Here is an 18,578-nt window from a genome sequence, read left to right as displayed (position 1 = left end):
GTATTTTATTTATATATTTTTTTGATTTAAACTTTTTAAAAGGTCAACACGTATTCAAACACATTCAGTGGGGAGAGGTTTAAAATTAAAATGTGTATTTACGTAGATGTGGCTAGGGACAGATATTTATGCCCGTCAGATTGTTTGTAGATAGGGTTTTAAATTTTACAAAACAGGACTGAAGGGAATACTTAAAATCTAACCATTTTCTTTTCATTCCAATGTGTGCAGATTGATTCATTCATTATATTTTGGCTGCGCTTTTCTAGATGCTAAATAAGGTTACTTAAAGTACTGAGATACTGCATTTTTTATCCTTTTTATTTTTATCATTTATTGATTGATACTACATTTTTAGTACTCATCATATTCATTACAGGTCTTTTCACTACTTGGCTATTTTCGATTTTCCATAGAAGTTAACTCTTTAAAGTGCCTATTTTAGTAGTTATGTCATGTGTGAGTTTTCAGTTTTGGGACAAGTATTCAGAATTCTAGGTCAACATTTCTCAATGACAGCACTGGAATTAGAATATGAACCCTTCTATTCACTTCTGTTACGTATTCCTCCTGAATTGGAGGAATAGCAAAATGTCTTGTAGATTTATTAACAAACGTATTACCTGAGTTGCTTGTATTGTACATGAAACTAATTTTTTTTTTTAAGATTTTATTCATTTATTCATGAGAGACACACAGAGAGGCAGAGACACAGGCAGCAGAGGGAGAAGCAGGCTCCCTGCAGGGAACCCAATGTGGGACTCGATCCCGGGACTCCAGGATCACTCCCAAGGCCGAAGGCAGGCACGGAACTGCTGAGCCACCCAGGTGTACCTAACTCCTTACTTTACCAGAAGAAGTTATGCAGCTTCCAAAAATTAAGGTCTTAAATCTGACGATTAGCAGCAGATTTGAATGTCACTCTCCACAAAGCAAAGATGTAGTAGCTGCCTTCCTGGAACACAGGGATAGAGCAACAAATGAGTCAGAAACTCACCAGTAAGTAGTCAGATTGAAACTAATTGTTTTTGTTAGGTTTATAGAATAGCCTCATAGTTTTGAATCTTGTAAACACTTTTTTTAAAGATATTTATTTATTTATTTATTTATTTATTTATTTATTTATTTATTTATGATAGACCTAGAAAGCGAGAGGCAGAGACAGGAGGAGGGAGAAGCAGGCTCCATGCAGGGAGACCAATGTGGGACTTGATCCCGGGACTCCAGGTTCATGCCCTGGGCCAAAGGCAGGTGTCAAACCGCTGAACCACCCAGGGATCCCCCTCGTAAACACTTTTTTATACATGGTTTCTGGACCAGTTGTCTTTTAAAACAAAAATTTTTAAAGATTTTATTTATTTATTTATTTATTTATTTATTTATTTATTTATTTATTTATGAGAGAGAGAGCACAAGCTGGGGTGGGGGAGGGGTAGAGGGAGAAGCAGACCTCCCATCACTGAGCAGGGAGCCCCACACAGGGCTCCATCCTAGGCCCCTAAGATCATGACCTGAGCTGAATGCAGATGCTTGACCAACTGAGCCACCCAGGTGCCCCTAAAATTTTTTTTCTTGAAATTTTAAAGCACAGACTGTTCACGGATTCATTTAGTGTCTCTTATTGGAACTGTGGGGAAAACCTTTATGGATAAGGTGTGGGTCCTCTTGGGCAAAGTTGTATTGCAGTGTTACATTTCTTTAATTGAATTATAGTTCACACACAATGTTACGTTAATTCTAGGTATACAACATAGTGATTCAACAAGTACGAACTTCATGCTGTACTCACCACCAGTGTAGCTACTCACCTCTCCTCATCATACAGCATTGCAATACCATTGATTGTATTCCCTATTTTGTACCTTTTACCCCACAACTTATTTACCTGGTTACATTTTTTTTTCAATTTAAGAACAAGTATTCCATTATTAGCTTCCTGACTTTTATATAATGTGGGAGTGATGAATTAATGTAATTAGAGAACAGAGCATAAACTCCACTGTCCCCTTCTGGGTTCTGGGTTCTTTCTTTCTTTCTTTTTTTTTTTTTTTTTTTAAGATTTATTTATTTATTCATTAGAGAGACAGAAAGGCAGAGACACAGGCAGAGGGAGAAGCAGGCTCCATGCAAAGAGCCCTATGTGGGACTTGATCCCACGATGCCAGGATCACTCCCTGAGATAAAGGCAGATGCTCAACCACTGAGCCACCCAGGCGTCCCTGTTTGTTTTTTTTTTTTTTAAATTCAAATTCACCCAGGTTGTGTCCCACTAAGAGGCTGCAAGGACCAACCCAGTGGCAGCTAATGTGACAGCTGAATGGGGGAAGATAGCTCCCTGTAGAAAAATCATTTCCACTCCAACTTGGTTTTAATCCTTTCCCCTCTAGCGGCAATCTGCATAGAATAAATGTCACCCCATTGAATATACCTTAAATTATTCAAGTATATTTTGAATGTCATCAATGTATACAAATGTATACAGATGTGTACAATGTATACAGATGTGTAGTATATACTATATAGTGTATCCACTATACATCTATATATACTATATATATACATACATATATATATATATATATATGTCCTGTCCACAGTCTATCTTTCCAAGTTATGCCCCCCTGGGGGGGGGTTGGAAAGATGGGGGGCAGGGCTTGAACTCAAGACCCTGAGATCAAGAATGGCATGATCTACGGACTGAGCCAGCCAGGTACCCCTCATAACCTATGAAAATGTTGTTGATATTAGAGTCAAAATAAATATAATGAAGTTACACTCTTAAATATATTTTTTAAGATTTTATTTATTTGAGAGAGAGCAAGCAGGAGCAGGAGCAGCGTGGGGTGGGGGCAGGGGGAGAGAAAGAAGCAGGATCCCCACCAAGCAGGGAACCAGATGTATGCTTAACTAACTGAGGCACCCAGGCACCCCTCTTAAATTTTTTTTTGACTTTAATAAAATAGTTCCAAAAGAATGTCTCTTAAATTCATTATTTTTACTGCAAATTTTTAAAAAATAAGATGCAGTTCACATTTTAATGGAATTTGTCATACAAAAAATATACTCGAAGAAGTCTTTATAAATAACTATAGTGTAGGGCAAAATATAATAGGGTCCATAAAAAAGTAAAATAGCTACTGTTTATCACATGTCTAATATGTATCAGGCACTGAGTTAGATACTTAATATACATTATATCTAATTCCAACCCTCTATAAAGAAAATTTTGTAATTAAAGGAACCTTGCCTCAGATTAAGCAACTGAATCAAAGTCACAGTGTTTAGTGAGGAATGTGGATGGAATTTAGTCTAATAATTTTTGAATATCTTGCCTTGGACCTAGACCATGCTGCAGCTGGCCTAGTCAAGTTTTATGGGGGCTTAAACTGAGAAGAAATCACATCTGAGAGAGATCAGAAAAGATTTCATGAGAAGACTTGGCATTTGTGGTGCATATGGCTACATGGGGTTTTGACCTATAAAGATAGTGCCCAAGAGCCAGTGGAGGAGGAGCATAGAGAGCAAAGATTCTATGCCAGGGCTTTTTGCAAACTTTCTCCTTTGCCATGCTGAACTTTAGGATGAAGTTTGTGATGGTGAAATTCAGGAACCGATAGGGCAGTTGGGGGAATTGGCATCCTAGGAGTAATTAATACTGATGGTACAAATGAAGAGAAATCTGAAACCCAGAGATCTGGATCCAGACACAGCTGGGGTGACAAGGCCTTTGACAGGCCTCAAGCCTAACCTTGCAAGCTTGGCTCCAGGGTCTCTGCTAGGATCAATGCAGTGGGACTGGTAAGACAAAGGCCAACTTCAAAGCCAGAGAAGGAGAGGAGGTCAGAAGGGGACAAGCTGAGGGTCATGTGCTCTAATATGTCCCAGAGGGTAATGTGCTATAATGTGAAGACTGTTGAGAGGCTTTCTTTGGGTACTTTTACCTCGGATTTCTGGTCAAGAACAGTAGCAACGATACACAGGAGGGATGTGTATGTGTGTCAATGCAAATAAATCATTGAAGTTTTCTTAGACTTTAACCCAGTGATTGCCACACTTTGTTGCAATGAGAATCGCATAAGGAGATTTGAAAACTACTGATGCTCTGTAGCCACCCTATACCAACCAATTAACCCAGAATGTTTCAAGAGGCACCCAGGAGTAGATTTTACAGATGCCCCAGTAATGTGGATGTACATCAAAATTTGGGAACCTCTTCTTTCTACCTTTGCTCATCATACCTTCGTAACTTATTCTTAGCAAGCAAATGCCTACAAGCAGAGTATGTCTTATATCACCAAGAGGCAGGTTTCCAGGATCCTTGCTAGTGTCACCTAAGTTAATATTCTTAATTCTAATCATTCTACATATGATTTGATCTGTAGATACAAGTTCGGGGTAAAGAAAACCTGTGTTCTCGAACCAGGTCTGCTATTTATGAGATGTGATTTTGAGCAATGCATTCGCTAAGTAAATGTCCTTTACGTATCTCCATTTGGTCTTTGTGTGTCTAAATATTGGCTACCAGTTCAAAAGACAGCAACCTAGTCTTCAGTGGATTTTAGGATATAATAAGGAAGAGGAACAAGTGCACTCCATCAGTTAAGTTACTCTCTCTTTACCTTAAGACATTGAAGCTGTTAGTATCCCATTGAACCTGAGATAAATATATATATTCCTTGCCTACTTACAGGAAGCCCGCCAAGAGGTTGTATTTCTATTTAGCAGATGAGGAAATGAGGCTCAGGGAGTAGATACCGAGAGGAATTTATTACTCTTTGTATTCCTCCTTCAGGTGAAGAGCATGCCCACATTGCAACATACATTCATCCTGATAGATACTCAGCTATGGGTGGTTATGATATGACAATTAATGAAGTTTCAACCCTAATCCCCCAAATTTGAAGTTCAGAGATACTGATTGTCTAAGGACACATGGCTCATTCACAGGAACACTCAGTTTGTCAGATATCTAATATAAGGCAGAGCTTGGGCTTGAATCCATTTCTTCCCAGCCCAGCTATGCTCACTATGCCACGATTATCCCTTATTAAGGGAAGGAGAGTCTGACTGATTAGCAGGAGGGCAACAAGTGGCAGAGAGTGAACATCACTGAGCTCTAACTGTTGGTACTTTATTTAGATACTTGTGAGTTCTCTTTTAATTTTATTTATTTGTTTATTTAGAAACACCATGCTCTTTTTTTTAAAAGACTTTATTCATTCATTCATTCATTCATTCATTCATTCATTCATGAGAGACCCACAGAGAGAGGCAGAGACACAGGCAGAGGGAGAAGCAGGCTCCATGCAGAGAGTCCGATGCGGGACTTGATCCCGGGACTCCAGGACCACTCCCTGAGCCAAAGGCAGATGCTCAACCACTGAGCCACCCAGGCATCCCCTCTCTCTTAATTTTAAAAATCTGTCTTGTGGAATCAACATGATGATTTCCATTTTATCTTAGATGAAGAAACTGAAGATGTCAAGTATTATGTAACTTGTTCAGTGAGACCGCACCATTAAAAGAAAGAGCCAGGAATCTATCCCAATTCAGTTTGATTCCAGAGACGTGTAGGTGTGCATGCATGCACCCGCAAGTATACACACACCCGAGTTATTAGATCCAAACACGAAACAGTATATGGATCAGTAGACAATAAATATTGTAAGAGTACCAGATTTCAAGTTGATAAGAGATTACCTCATTACCCTCCATGTCCCAGACTTGACCTCTGGATTCATAAGGTTCCTCAAATTGTAACTGGAGCAATTTCTGGAAATGCTTTTGGAAGGCCACTTGCCTTTTCTGACTTATCCAAAGATCTTCTACAGCTGGCCTGGTACTCCCTACAACCATTACATTTAGATAGTTGGGCAAGAAATTTTTTTTTTTTAAGATTTTATTTATTCATGAGACACAGAGAGAGACAGAGACACAGGCAGAGGGAAAAGCAGACTCCCCGTGGGGAGCCCGATGTGGGACTCGATCCCAGGACCCTTGGATCATGACCTGAGCTGAAGGCAGATGCTCAATCACTGAGCCATCCAGACATCCCAAGGGCAAGAAATTTTTTAAAAATAAAGAAAAACCTTGCTGGTAGAGGGGTAAGTAGTCTTAAGGGTTCAACATACATTCATTGACCCTGCAGCAGAGATAGGAGAGGGGTCTGTTCTTTGTCTGCATTGACTGCCTGAGTCCAAAAGGACTAATTCATTTATTCAGAATGTCTTTATTGCATGCCTACTATGTGCCAGACCCTGTTTTTGGTACAAGAACACACAGTTTGTTGAGATCATGAAATCTCTGTAGCTGTAGAGTATATATAGGACTAGTTAGAAAATCCAGCAGGGTCTGGGGAGAATCACAGGGAGTGAAGAAAGGGTAGGGTGGAGGAATCATTTTAGAAGGGAGTGGTAAGCTAATACCTCTCTGAAGAGATCTCACTTGGCCCTAATCTCTGTAGCCTTTCCCAGATGCTGAGGACTAATTTGCATTCACTTCTCTTCTCCCAGATTCCAAACAGAAGGACCACTTTAAGAAGCTGTGAGAGCAGCTGTCCTTCTAGCTCATTCCACATTGCTTTCTGGTTAATAAGACATCAAAGGGGAAAAAAAAGGCTGATACCCAATGACCTGTAGAGAAGTACTTGGGGTATGTGAGCTAACAGCAAGGCTTATATCTGCTCTACAGGTGGAAAAACGAAGGCAGGAGTGCCTTTCTTATGGTAAAGCAGGATTTTGGCTGCAAGCATTAATAGAACTGATACTGTATAGATGGAACCACTAGTTTTCTCTGGGATAGTGTCATTCTATGCCCTTTTGGGCTGCATCTGCATAGAAAAGTATATGAGCCCAGAAATCTTCCCTGAGTGTGGGCTGATCTCGTATCTGTACCTGAGTGTCAATTCCCCATTTTCCATGGTAGCAGGAAAGTTCATTTCTAACATGTCCTCACACAACATGTTGTATTAACCAGACACAAAAGGATGCTGCCTCTTTTGTCATGATGATTCAAATGTATTCAGAAAATATTTACTGAGAATACTCTAATCTGGCATTATGCTACCATGTGGATTCTACTCCTGATTTTGTGACTGTGGACAAGTTACTTGAATACTTAAGAGTCTTGGTTTCCTCGTCCTATGTAAATGTTATTTGTAACATGAGATTAAGAGTACATTTACCATTTAAAGTTAAGATTAAATAGGATCATGCTACTCAACAAAACAGACAGAGCTTGCCCAGGTGCCAGGAACCTAATGAACGGTGAATGTTAGTGGATATAATAGTGATGCCAAGGATGATGTGGATGCATAAAGTCCCATCCATTCACTCAGCAAATATTTACTAAATACCACCCATAAGCCAGGCAGTGTTGTATGTCCTTGAGGCACATGAGTGAAAATAGATTTTTAAAAAATCTGTTGACTTTGTGGGACTTATATTATTGTACATTAAGGTATTCTCAAACATTTGGTTTGGCTTAGAATTCCGTGAAGACTAGTAGTTAGTGAATAATTAGTATCAGGTGTAATAGTAGCTTAAAAATCAATTAAAGTTTGATTTGGGCAGAAAAAAAGAATCCAGGTTTTAGGTCTTAAATACTACTGGAAGGTGGATTTCTAAATCCCCTTTCTATGTAGCAGTAGACTCTTATGATCCAGGATGGAACTAACCATATTTCCCAATTTAACAATCAAGCCATATGTCTGACAAGGAGAGTTTGCTTATGAAACAGAATCTGAATTGAGGATTGTCTCCCAAAGTCTCACACATATGGTGCCCATATCTCTGAAATTGCCCTGGGGGAAATTATAAAGAAACACTCTGCGTGTCACTCCTTGAGATCAATGTATTCCCTCGGGAAAGCTGGCTCTGAAATGTGCCTTTTGCCCTTTGGCCTGGCCAGAGATGTCGCCTGTGTCATACCAGGCAACAATCTGATACGTCGCCGAAATAGGTTCGATTTTAGTCATGTTGCTGTGGTTTACTAGCAGCTTTTCCCAGGCTTCAAAGGGACATTCTGTAGACTCCTATGATGTAAGAGGGTGTTCCCACTTCAGCTGTGGCCAGCAGATGCTATGTGCACACTCTCTTTGTCCACGTGTGCTGATAAAAGCAAGGAAAATGTGAATAATGGAAAAGAATGGCAGGCAGTTCTTTTGCTGGCTCTGGTGATTTTAAACACAAGCGAAACACACACTTCAGCTTCTCCCTGGCAGAGCGTTTTGGTCTCCTTGAAATTTTTCACTCTTGTGAGAATGACTCACGTCTTGGAAACGTCAAGTTCCAAGTCTGGTGCTCCCCGCACCTTTAGGCATTGGTTAAAGTGCCCGATGGGAGTTTTCAGCATCCTGTCAGCTGTTTGAATTAACAAGGGATGCTGTGCTCTCTTGCCTTTCACTGGAAACTCAACATTTCACTGTTCCCCAGCACCGTGAATTTTCCATTGTGTTGTGATTACCTTAATCAGTCTCTGATGTCCTATGGAAGGATGCGAAGGGGACCGCATCTGTGTACTGTTGTTTCAGCTTCCTTGTTAGCCGATATTTCAAACTGCATTGTGTCTTTTGGTTTTGTAAAACCCTTTCAAGAAACACTTTGATTTGGCTCCTCACTGCAGCTCTGTGAAGGTCCTTGACAAATACTATTAGCTCCACTTAACAAAGGAAAATAATGTCCACAAGCTGGAATCCTGGTCACCAGGCTGCTTTGCATTACCCTGGTTGTATAAGTGAGGGGGAGGTAGACTCAATTCACAGTGGGTAAAAAAAAAAAAAAAAAAAAACACACACACACACCCAGAAATTATTTCTTGCTAACTCAGTGTCCAAGGCAGGTCTTCCTGATTGGTGGCTGGCTCCCTTCCACGTGGGAATTCAAAAACCAAGATCCCTCTATCTTTGGGTTCTGCAATCCCCCCGGGGAATTTGTTGGTATGTGCATCAAGCCTGTGGAAGGAAAAGAGATTGCTCCTGACTCTCCCTCAAGTCTTTATTGGAAGTGGCCCATCTCGGGTTTCCAAAAGCTGGAACACCAGGGCCAGCCACGTCAAGCAGTCTGTGCGTAGGAGAGGAAGCACGATTGATGAGCCAGTCATGCAAAGGGTCCCCAAAGCATAATGCATATCCACTCAGGACCACCTCAGTGGAATATGAATGGTGCCTCTTGGATCTGAGCGATGTGTTGACCACACAATGAGTAACAACCAGCATCATACTGGGTGCTACGTGGACATTCAATTTTAAGTCAATGTCAGAGTCGGAAAAATAGAAACAGCATATCCAGCAAGAGACTGTGCAGAGATAATTGCTTACTTTAAGTTTCCACTTAGAGTAGATTTACTCAGCTTTCAAAAGCTGGTTGAATTAAAGAATAAGGTTAAGTATTAATTATACATAGATAGGATGAAAACCCTGAAGTCAGTGTGAATGATTGAAGATCGGGACACTGCATTTATGCCAACTGTGTCCTTCATTATAGTTCATTATTGAAAGAGGAAGAAAATAAGCTTTGTGTGAAAAGTTCTTATTGTGACTTATAATAAGAAATACATATTTGGTCTTCATCTTGCTCAGGGCAGAGCTTCTAAAACCCTTGGTACATTGAAGTGAGACACGGGTGTCTTTTCTTCTGTTAAGTGACTTTAAGACCTTCAAAGTAAGGGTGAAGACTGGTTGCCAATGGAGCCAACCGTTTGATTAGAGGATTGGAGCATCTAGTCCCACCCCCAAACCTCTGGGGAGCTGAGTGGGGCTAGAGATTGAGTTAAATTAAAACACAGAAGAGAGTTGAGAGGGCTTCTGGGTTGGTGAACACACCGAGATTTGAGAAAAGTGGTGCTCTTGGAGAGGCATGGAAGCTCTGTGCCCTTTCCCCAGATCTTTTATCTGGCTGCTCCTGGGTTAGGTCCTTTTTATAATAAATCAGTAATCTAGTGAGCAGACAGGTTTCCTGAGTTTGTGAGCCACTCTAGCAAACTAATCAAACACAAGGTGGGTGGGGCTTGTGAACCTCTGATCTATAACTGGTGGGTCAGATGATGTATAGGTCACAACCTGGGCTTGGGACTGAAGTTGGGGAGATGGGAAGCAGTCTTGTAGGACTAAACCCTGGAGTCTGATACTATTAGGTAGATGGTGTCAGGATTGAGTTAAATTGTGGGACACCCACAATTGTTTGTTGGATGTCTGGGAAACCTTTCCACCACACACTGGCCCTGGGTCCAGGGAACCCAAAAGAAAAACAAAATAACAAGTCTACCAGGTAACTCTAATGCATTCAGCTTTGGAGATACTTTAGGAAATATAAAAAAAAAAAAAAAAGAAAAAGAAAAAAAAAGAAAAAAGAAATTGTCCTCCTATACTCTGGATGTTTGAAACCTTATTCAGGACACACACAAACTATAGGGAGGAGCACACAACTGGCTGTTATTAAAAGCTGAAATGTGTCTCCGGTATAATGTATTAGAGCTTCGAGAGGATGGGAAATTTACCTGTTGAAATTAAGCATGGTGCTATTTCTTCCTTAACTTATGAATCATTTCTATAAACATTTATTGTGTGCTTACTCTGTTACAGTAAGCTCTCTGATCCCCAGGATTTAACCATCTGGTGTTAGTGCTGGTGGATGGAGGAAAGAGACTTCTGAACAAAGGAATGCAAATCAGAATTACCAGGGCTTGATAGATGTATGTGCAGGATCCCCAGGCATGAAGAACTTTTAATGTCAACAGAGATTTGGAGTCTAAACTCCCTCTTTTAATAGATTAAAAAACCCTGAGGCTCAGAGGGGTAAAGTGGCTTTCTCAAGGTCACACAGCTAGTTGTTGGAAGAGTTAGTACTAGAATCCAGATATCCTGATCTCCAACCTCAGCTGGCTGCATGGAAAGGATGTGAGCTGAGGGGTTTGGATTGGATTCACTGGTCAGTATTGGGGGGTTTGGAGTAACATGGTGTAGGAAGAATGCCTTGCTCACTAGGATGTTTAGGTTCTACACCTAGCTATGACCACCTCCATAGAGTGCATCCTTAGGTAAATGATCTAACGTATCTAAAATAATACTTGCATGTATTTGTTTAACACATTATGGTTTTCAGTACCACCTTGTCACCATCATCTCATTTGATTCTTGAAACAGCCCTCTGAGGTGTACCAGAAGGGCAACCTAAATAGATAGATCCAAAATAGGCATCTATTTTGCAAATGAGCAAACCTGAGGTATAGAAAGTCACACAACTGGTTAAGTGAAAAAGTGAGGTTGGAGCTCCCAAGTGCTTCTCGTCCAATACTCCCCATGATACCATGTTTATAACAAGTACGGGACCGGAGTGGCTAACCAAGAGTATCCTTTGATTATATTACAGATGCATTGTGAGAGGTTTCTATGCATCCTGAGAATAATTGGAACCACACTTTTTGGAGTGTCTCTCCTCCTTGGAATCACAGCTGCTTACATTGTTGGCTACCAATTTATCCAAACAGATAATTACTACTTCTCTTTTGGACTGTATGGTGCCTTTTTAGCATCACACCTCATCATCCAAAGCCTGTTTGCCTTTTTGGAGCATCGAAAAATGAAGAAATCCCTAGAAACACCCATCAAATTGAACAAGACTGTTGCTCTTTGCATCGCTGCCTATCAAGAAGATCCAGACTACTTACGAAAATGTTTGCAATCTGTGAAGAGGCTAACCTACCCTGGGATTAAAGTTGTCATGGTCATAGATGGGAACTCGGAAGATGACCTTTATATGATGGACATCTTTAGCGAAGTCATGGGCAGGGACAAATCAGCCACTTATATCTGGAAGAACAACTTCCACGAGAAAGGTCCTGGTGAGACGGATGAGTCACATAAAGAAAGCTCGCAACATGTCACCCAGTTGGTCTTGTCCAACAAAAGTATTTGCATCATGCAAAAATGGGGTGGAAAAAGAGAAGTCATGTACACGGCCTTCAGAGCACTGGGACGAAGTGTGGATTATGTACAGGTAGGTTTCCGAATTCCTGCCAGGGCAAACATACATTTAAATAAAGCAGCTTTTGTATCTCTGCAGGCATATGCTATAGCCCATCCTTGTCCCTCTGAACACAGTACTCCTTTCAGTTCTTTTGAAAACAGCATGACTGTTGAAAGCACATTTTGAAAGGGAGGGAAAAAAAAAAAATCTTGTGTAACTGTTAAGACTATCTACGAAAATGCTTAACTTCTCCAGTGTTATTGGTTGGAAATCAAGATTATTTTGAACAGGAGACCCTTCCTTCCTTCTCTGCCCCCCTCCCTTACCTTCTCTGCCCCCTTGCTTCTGCCAAGTCAAATCCAACGTCATTTTCCACAGTCTTAAAATCTCCAGCCTTGTAAGAAAATAGTGTCTGCCGAGCAGAAGGGTCTTGAGAAAATCTGCAGGCTCGAGAGATGGCTATAAAACGTTTTTCACAGAGACTGGGCAAAATGGGGGTGGTGAGAACAATTTTGATTTAAAAGGCGAAGGAATTCAAAACTGAAAGACAGAAAGAAAAGGAAAACAAAAAAGGGAGAAAAACAAACACACACACACAAAAAACCCTTCCCAGAGCAAAAGCGAAGTAATGTTTATTTCACTCCCCAAACAGCATTACCTCACTCACTGCACTTGACCTTTGAAAGCATTTGTGATGGTGTTTGGTCTCATGAAAATGAGACAGGCTGTGTCTGTCATTAATTCCCTGACTGCTGGCCCTGGGGCTTCTCCCCTCTTAGTAGAAGCTTTCTTTAGAATGTTAGTAGCGTCCCTGTGAGTTTGCTGGTTGCAATTTTCCTGCAGATACTTTAGTTGGGTTTTGGCCATGATGATTTGGAAAAGGGAGACATGTCTCTGATTTAAGAAAATCCATTGGGACACCCTCCCTGTCCTCACATAGGTGAAATGCTTCTTTTCAGAAGACCTATCATATACTTTAGGGACTTTTATTCCCGCAAAGTCATGCCCAGTGGGATGACATGCTTTGTGTAATAGGATGCCAATGGGCAGTGGCTGCAGAGTCCAAGTATTGCTAGCTGGGTGACCTCGAGCAGGACCACCTCCCTTGCATAGAGTTTCCTGCATAGAGTAAACCAATCTCACAAGGGGTTTGTGAGGACCATGGGGTTAATTTTGGTTAATATCTGAAGAGTTTTGAGGCATTTTTAAAAAAAAGATTGTATTTATTTATTCATTACAGACAGAGAGAGGCAGAGACATAGGTAGAGGGAGAAGTAGGCTCCATATGGGGAGCCTGATGCAGGACTCGATCCCAGGACCCCAGGATCATGACCTGAGCCAAAGGCAGATGCTCAACCACAAAGCCACCCAGGTGGCCCGCAAGGCATTATTTTTTTCCAGTTGATACCAACCTGCGTGTTAATCTCTTCTAGGGAATTGATAGAGTTTCACTCCTAAGTTTCTCCTAGTCTCCTAATTTTTAGAACCGTCGCAGTTGAGGTAATTTTAGTTAACTCAGGACATTTTTATGGGTTTTCATAATGCAACTTCAGGCCCAGATAGAGGATGAAGCAGTCCTTTTAAAGGAAGTGATGAGATGGTCAGGGAACTTCTAGAGAGGGTTTGAAGAATGAGGCTCTGGTCCTAAAATGAGGAAGCGTGTTTTGATATTTTGCCTTTAATTCTAATTAAAACGATTGCTACATTTGTCATTTCTAATCAGATTGTCATTGTGAAGGTTTTCTTTTCTTTTCTTTCTTTCTTTCTTTCTTTTTTTTTTTTTAAAGCCTATTCCTCCCAAATCTCTTTCTCCCATCATTCTTGTTTTGAATTTTGTTTGTATCCTTGACGACCTGACATTGTGCCTGACCAGGGCAAAATAATACAAACTATGAAATGTTAGAGTAACCTCCTTGCTGGAGCCCAAATCAGGCTTGAGAACTCGCCTTCCATCAGGGCTGAGGACTTCAGGTATAGACCCACTCTGAATCCTGCTGGAATTTTTAGCCCATTCCAAGCACTCACACTAGGGTAGAAAAACTTCTGGCATTCATCGGCTCCCCGATACTTAACCATGTGCGCCCTATAAAAATGGAAATGTCATAAGGCTCAAATCAGTGCATTCTCACCATCCATTCTGACTGACCCAGGGTCTGAGCATTACAAAGCAGAAGCCACAGAAAGACGGAGAGGGGTCAAAGGATGTTGGCTACTAAACATTACAAGTGACTGAATGTGGAGAGCCGATTGCCTACAGAAAGTAGGAAGTAAAGTTTGGGTGCTCATACACAAGAGAAAATAAGGGCTGGGCAGAAACAGGACCATCTGCTCACATGCTTGCTTTTCTTTTTTTAAGGCTGCTCCTCCCAAATCCCCTTTTCCCATCATTCGTGTTATGGCTGAAGACACTGCTTAGCTGTGCGGACATGGCCAAGACGATTGGTTTCCTCCAGGCTCTTGGGCACTGGTTAGCCCTCTTTCCACCCGATGTCGAGTAGATGTCTTGCTTGTTGCTCTCATGACCTATTATTTCATGCCTTCACCACTCTCCGAGCACCCATCCAGAGTCCTCCCCAACTGCTCATGCATGAGTCTGCCTCCTAACAAGAGAAAATCAAAAGTCCTGCTTCTGAATGCTGTCAGGATTCTTCTTTTCTGTTCTTGTTTACAGTTGCAAAGGTACCCAAGTTCACTTCCCATCTCAAGGGTAACCTTTCTACACACACACCTGGGCTCTCTCGGTTGGTTCCCTCTGCTCTCCACCAGAGCGAGGCTCTGCTGCCTGTCCCTCCGCCTCTCTGTTTTCACCTCTAGTCTTCTTGACCGACTACTGTCTCAGCCTAAAGCCATCCAGATAATCAACACTGCTCTAGAATGTAGAGGGACGCTTTAGTCTAAGAGAAAGCAGAAGGTAGCAAATTCACCCGGGGTGCTAGAGGCTGCTTTCAGAGGTAAAGAATGTAGGAAAACATCAGTAATGAAGTGAGAAAAGAAGGAATTGAGAAACGAAGGGGAGAATAGGGAAGATTTTCTGAATTTTGAATCAAAGCATTTTCTGGAGACAACTTTTTTTTTCTTTCCAAAAAGAGATTCTGATCTGTTTGGAATGGCTTAAGTAAAGTAGGGCAAAAGTCTTTTTTACCTTTTTAAAATAATACTTTTTTTTTTAAAGATTTTATTTATTTGCGAGAGACAGAGAGAGAGAGAGAGAGAGACAGACAGACAGACAGACAGACACAGGCAGAGGAAGAAGCAGGCTCCATGCAGGGAGCCCGATGCGGGACTCGATCTCGGGACCCCAGGATCACATCCTGGGCCAAAGGCAGATGCTCAACTGCTGAGCCACCCAGGCGTCCCTCAAATTAGTACTTCTGTTAGCTTTTTTATTTACCATAGTAACATATGCTGCTGATGGTGTGTTTAAAAGTATGGAAATGGACAATGAGCAAAATTAAAATCCTCCACAGCAAATACATGACCCATAGATTCTCAAGTCTGATACTTGACAGCATATACCTTTCTAATTTTCCCCTATTTTGGAAACAGTTTTCAGGTTATGTTGTATTTGCTTTTCATTTTCGTTTGTTTGTTACTTCTTAACATCAGAAGACGTTTTTAGGTGTACTTTGATACCTAGATTATAGAATTTCTTTATTCTTATGTCCTATTACTGAACGTGGATATTACAGCATAGCGGGCACTGGTCTGTGTGACAAGGGTAACTGACAATATCCCCTGATGTGTGGTATTAGGGATTTTCTGATGGGAAAATCTATAATAAGTATAAATATGGTCTACCAGTGAAGATGATAGAAGACAACTTTTTTTTTTAAGATTTTATTTATTCATTTGAGAGAGAGTGTGTGTGCATGCACAAGTGGGGGGAGGGGCAGAGGGAGAAGCAGGCTTTGCCAAGCAAGGAGTCCAATAGGGGACTCAGTCCCAGTACCCTGAGATCATGACCTGACCCCGAAAGCAGCGGCTTAACCAACTGAGCCACCCAGGCGCCACTCCCCGTCTTTTTTTGTTTGTTTGTTTATTTGTTGTTTCTTTTTAAAAACATTTTATTTAAATTCAAGTAATTAACATACACTGTATTATTGGTGTCAGAGGTAGAGGTCAGTGATTCCTCAGTCTTCTATCACACCCAGTTCTCATCACATCACTTGCCCTCCTTCATGCCCATCACCGGGTTACCCCATCCTCCCCCTCCCTCCAGCGACCCTCAGTTTGCTTCCTATGATTAAAAGTCTCTTATGGTTTGTCTCCCCTCTCTGATTTTGTCTTGTTTTATTTTTAATAGGAGACCATTTATTATTAATTTAATCTGACAGTGTCCTAGGTATCCATGTTCCTTTTAGCAGGAGACAAGTGAGACTAAATTATTCATAATTGTAGAGTTGACCTTCATTATTCATGGAGTCTGTGTTTGTAGATTACCTTACTCACTAAAGTGTATGTGTAACCCCCAAATCAGTACTTGCAGTGCTTTTGTGATCATTTGCAGACGTGTGGAACAGCAAAAAAATTTGAGTCACCTGATGTGCATGTTCCCAACTGAGGTCAAAGAAGACTGTGCTAGAAACTGTACTGAACACGGTACAGTACAGTATAACAAGGAACTTCATAATCTACTTGGTATCATGTTTTTCACATTGTTGGGCTTTTTCTTGGTCATGCAGCTGTTTAAAATGCCCCTCAAGTGTCCTGCTGAAGTGCTGGCTAGTGTTCCTGAGCACAAGGCTCTGATTGCCTTATGGAGAAAATATGTTTGTTAGGTGAACTTTGTTTAGGTGTCAGTTATAACTGTTGGTGCTGAATTCAATGCTAAGGACTCAAATTATTTATTTATTTATTTTAAATGATTTTTATTTATTTATTCATGAGAGACTGAGAGAGGCTGAGACATAAGCAGAGGGAGAAGCAGGCTCCCTGTGGGGAGCCCGAGATGGGACTCCATCCCAGTACCCGGGGATCACGAGCTGAGCCAAAGGCAGACGCTCAACCACTGAGCCAACCAGGTGTCCCTAAGATTCTATTTTCAAGTAATCTCTACACCCAACATGGGGCTCGAACTTGTACACTCAACCAACTGAGCCAGTCAGGCTCCCCTCACTTTCATTTTTAACCTGCTGTTCCCCCCAAATTTGGAATCTTGAATTTAGGTCCTGAGTTAAGTGCCATCATTATGGGATTTCCTGATTCCTTTCTTTAGAATGAGAATTCCAACCATTTGGAATAGGGGTGTTTCATGACTTAAGCCTTAGAGGTGTCAACATTTGGTTTCCCACGTTCCCAGCTGGCTTGTCACCTTTGTTTTGCACCTTCTAGGACTTTCACTCATGTTTAAGCCTTCCTAAAAAGAAAAGAGAATGACCAAATGACTTCTTTTTTAACCTTAATGTTTTGAAGAGATTCTAGGTTGATGAAAGACAGTAATTATTTTACAAAAATTTGGATAATTCATTCTACCAGGGAAGGCATATATCTTCCTAATTCTTTTTTTAAAAAGCAACAGAGAAGGGCCAAATTGCTTAGATGTCTATGATTGTCTTAGATGTTCATTGGCTAGATTTAGAATCCCTTGCCATAAACTTAATTGATGTAAGAAAAGATGGTCTTCCTCATTCTTCCCTCTTACAAAAGAAAGATTACCTTTCTCTTTCTTGGAGAGTATTTTTTTCTGGAATGGTTTTACTAACTAATTTCAAAGAGTCTTTTTAGCTCTATAAGTCTTAGATTTTATGATTCTTGTATTTGCCACTTTAATCTGAGGCTGGTAAATTTAGCTGCATTTGCAAATTCCGTTTATCTAGAATACAAATAAATAGAAAAATCAAGATTTTTAAAAATTGAAAGCATCATGCAATGTTGATAAAGTCCTAGAGGTTTGCTATAATAAAGTTAATTATTGTGTACCATGAACTTTTGAGTGACCTTGTTGGTTATATGAGAAATTTTAAATTGTGTGTGATATTCTGTTTTTGTGAAGGTTATTTTCCATTCTAACTTTAGTTTCCACCATCTTCTGCATGTTTATGGTCCCATCCAAATTATGGATTCATTTTTAGCAGATAATTGAGTCTTCAAGTCCAGATTTAAAAAGTAAAATTCTGCCCTGTATGTTTATGTACTTATAAAACCAAAGAGTATGTTCCTATTTTAAATAGTATCACATTCAGCAGATACAATGACAATGAGATACGAAGTCAAGATACAACAAACATGGGACGCCTGGGTGGCTCAGTGGTTGGGCATCTGCCTTTGGCTCAAGGCATGATCCTGGAGTCCTGGGATCAAGTCCCACATTGAACTCCCTGCATGGAGCCTGTTTCTCCCTCTACCTTATCTCTGCCTCTCTCTCTCTCTCTCTTTCATGAATAAATAAATCTTAAAAAAAATACAACAAATACTTTTGTAAGTTTTAAACCCAGGATCTACCCTTTGCTATAGGAGCAACTTTCACACTTTACACCCCAAGAGTACATTCAAGGCTATAAATGAATACTCATTAGCAGCAAACTACTCTCTATTTTTTTTTAAATTTCTTTTCTCTTGTAAACAACCCAATCTAAGGATTTTACATTGCCTGCTCGAATTCAGTTTGCTTAACTT

General features: G+C 40.6%; 1 protein-coding gene across 3 annotated transcripts in view; it reads left to right on the top strand.

Annotated features, from left to right (window-relative positions):
• Positions 1–18,578, top strand: part of HAS2 (hyaluronan synthase 2) — a 55,238-nt gene that overhangs the window by 26,983 nt on the left and 9,677 nt on the right. For all 3 annotated transcript variants that reach the window (XM_072774359.1, XM_072774360.1, XM_072774358.1), the window contains one exon: positions 11,367–11,993. In XM_072774359.1, coding sequence (XP_072630460.1) covers positions 11,367–11,993 — 627 coding nt within the window. The remainder of the gene's footprint in view (positions 1–11,366; positions 11,994–18,578) is intronic.

This window comes from Canis lupus, chromosome 14 (genome assembly GCF_048164855.1).
Source record: "Canis lupus baileyi chromosome 14, mCanLup2.hap1, whole genome shotgun sequence".
Lineage (NCBI taxonomy): Eukaryota > Metazoa > Chordata > Mammalia > Carnivora > Canidae > Canis > Canis lupus.
This window is presented reverse-complemented; position numbering and strand designations above follow the sequence as displayed.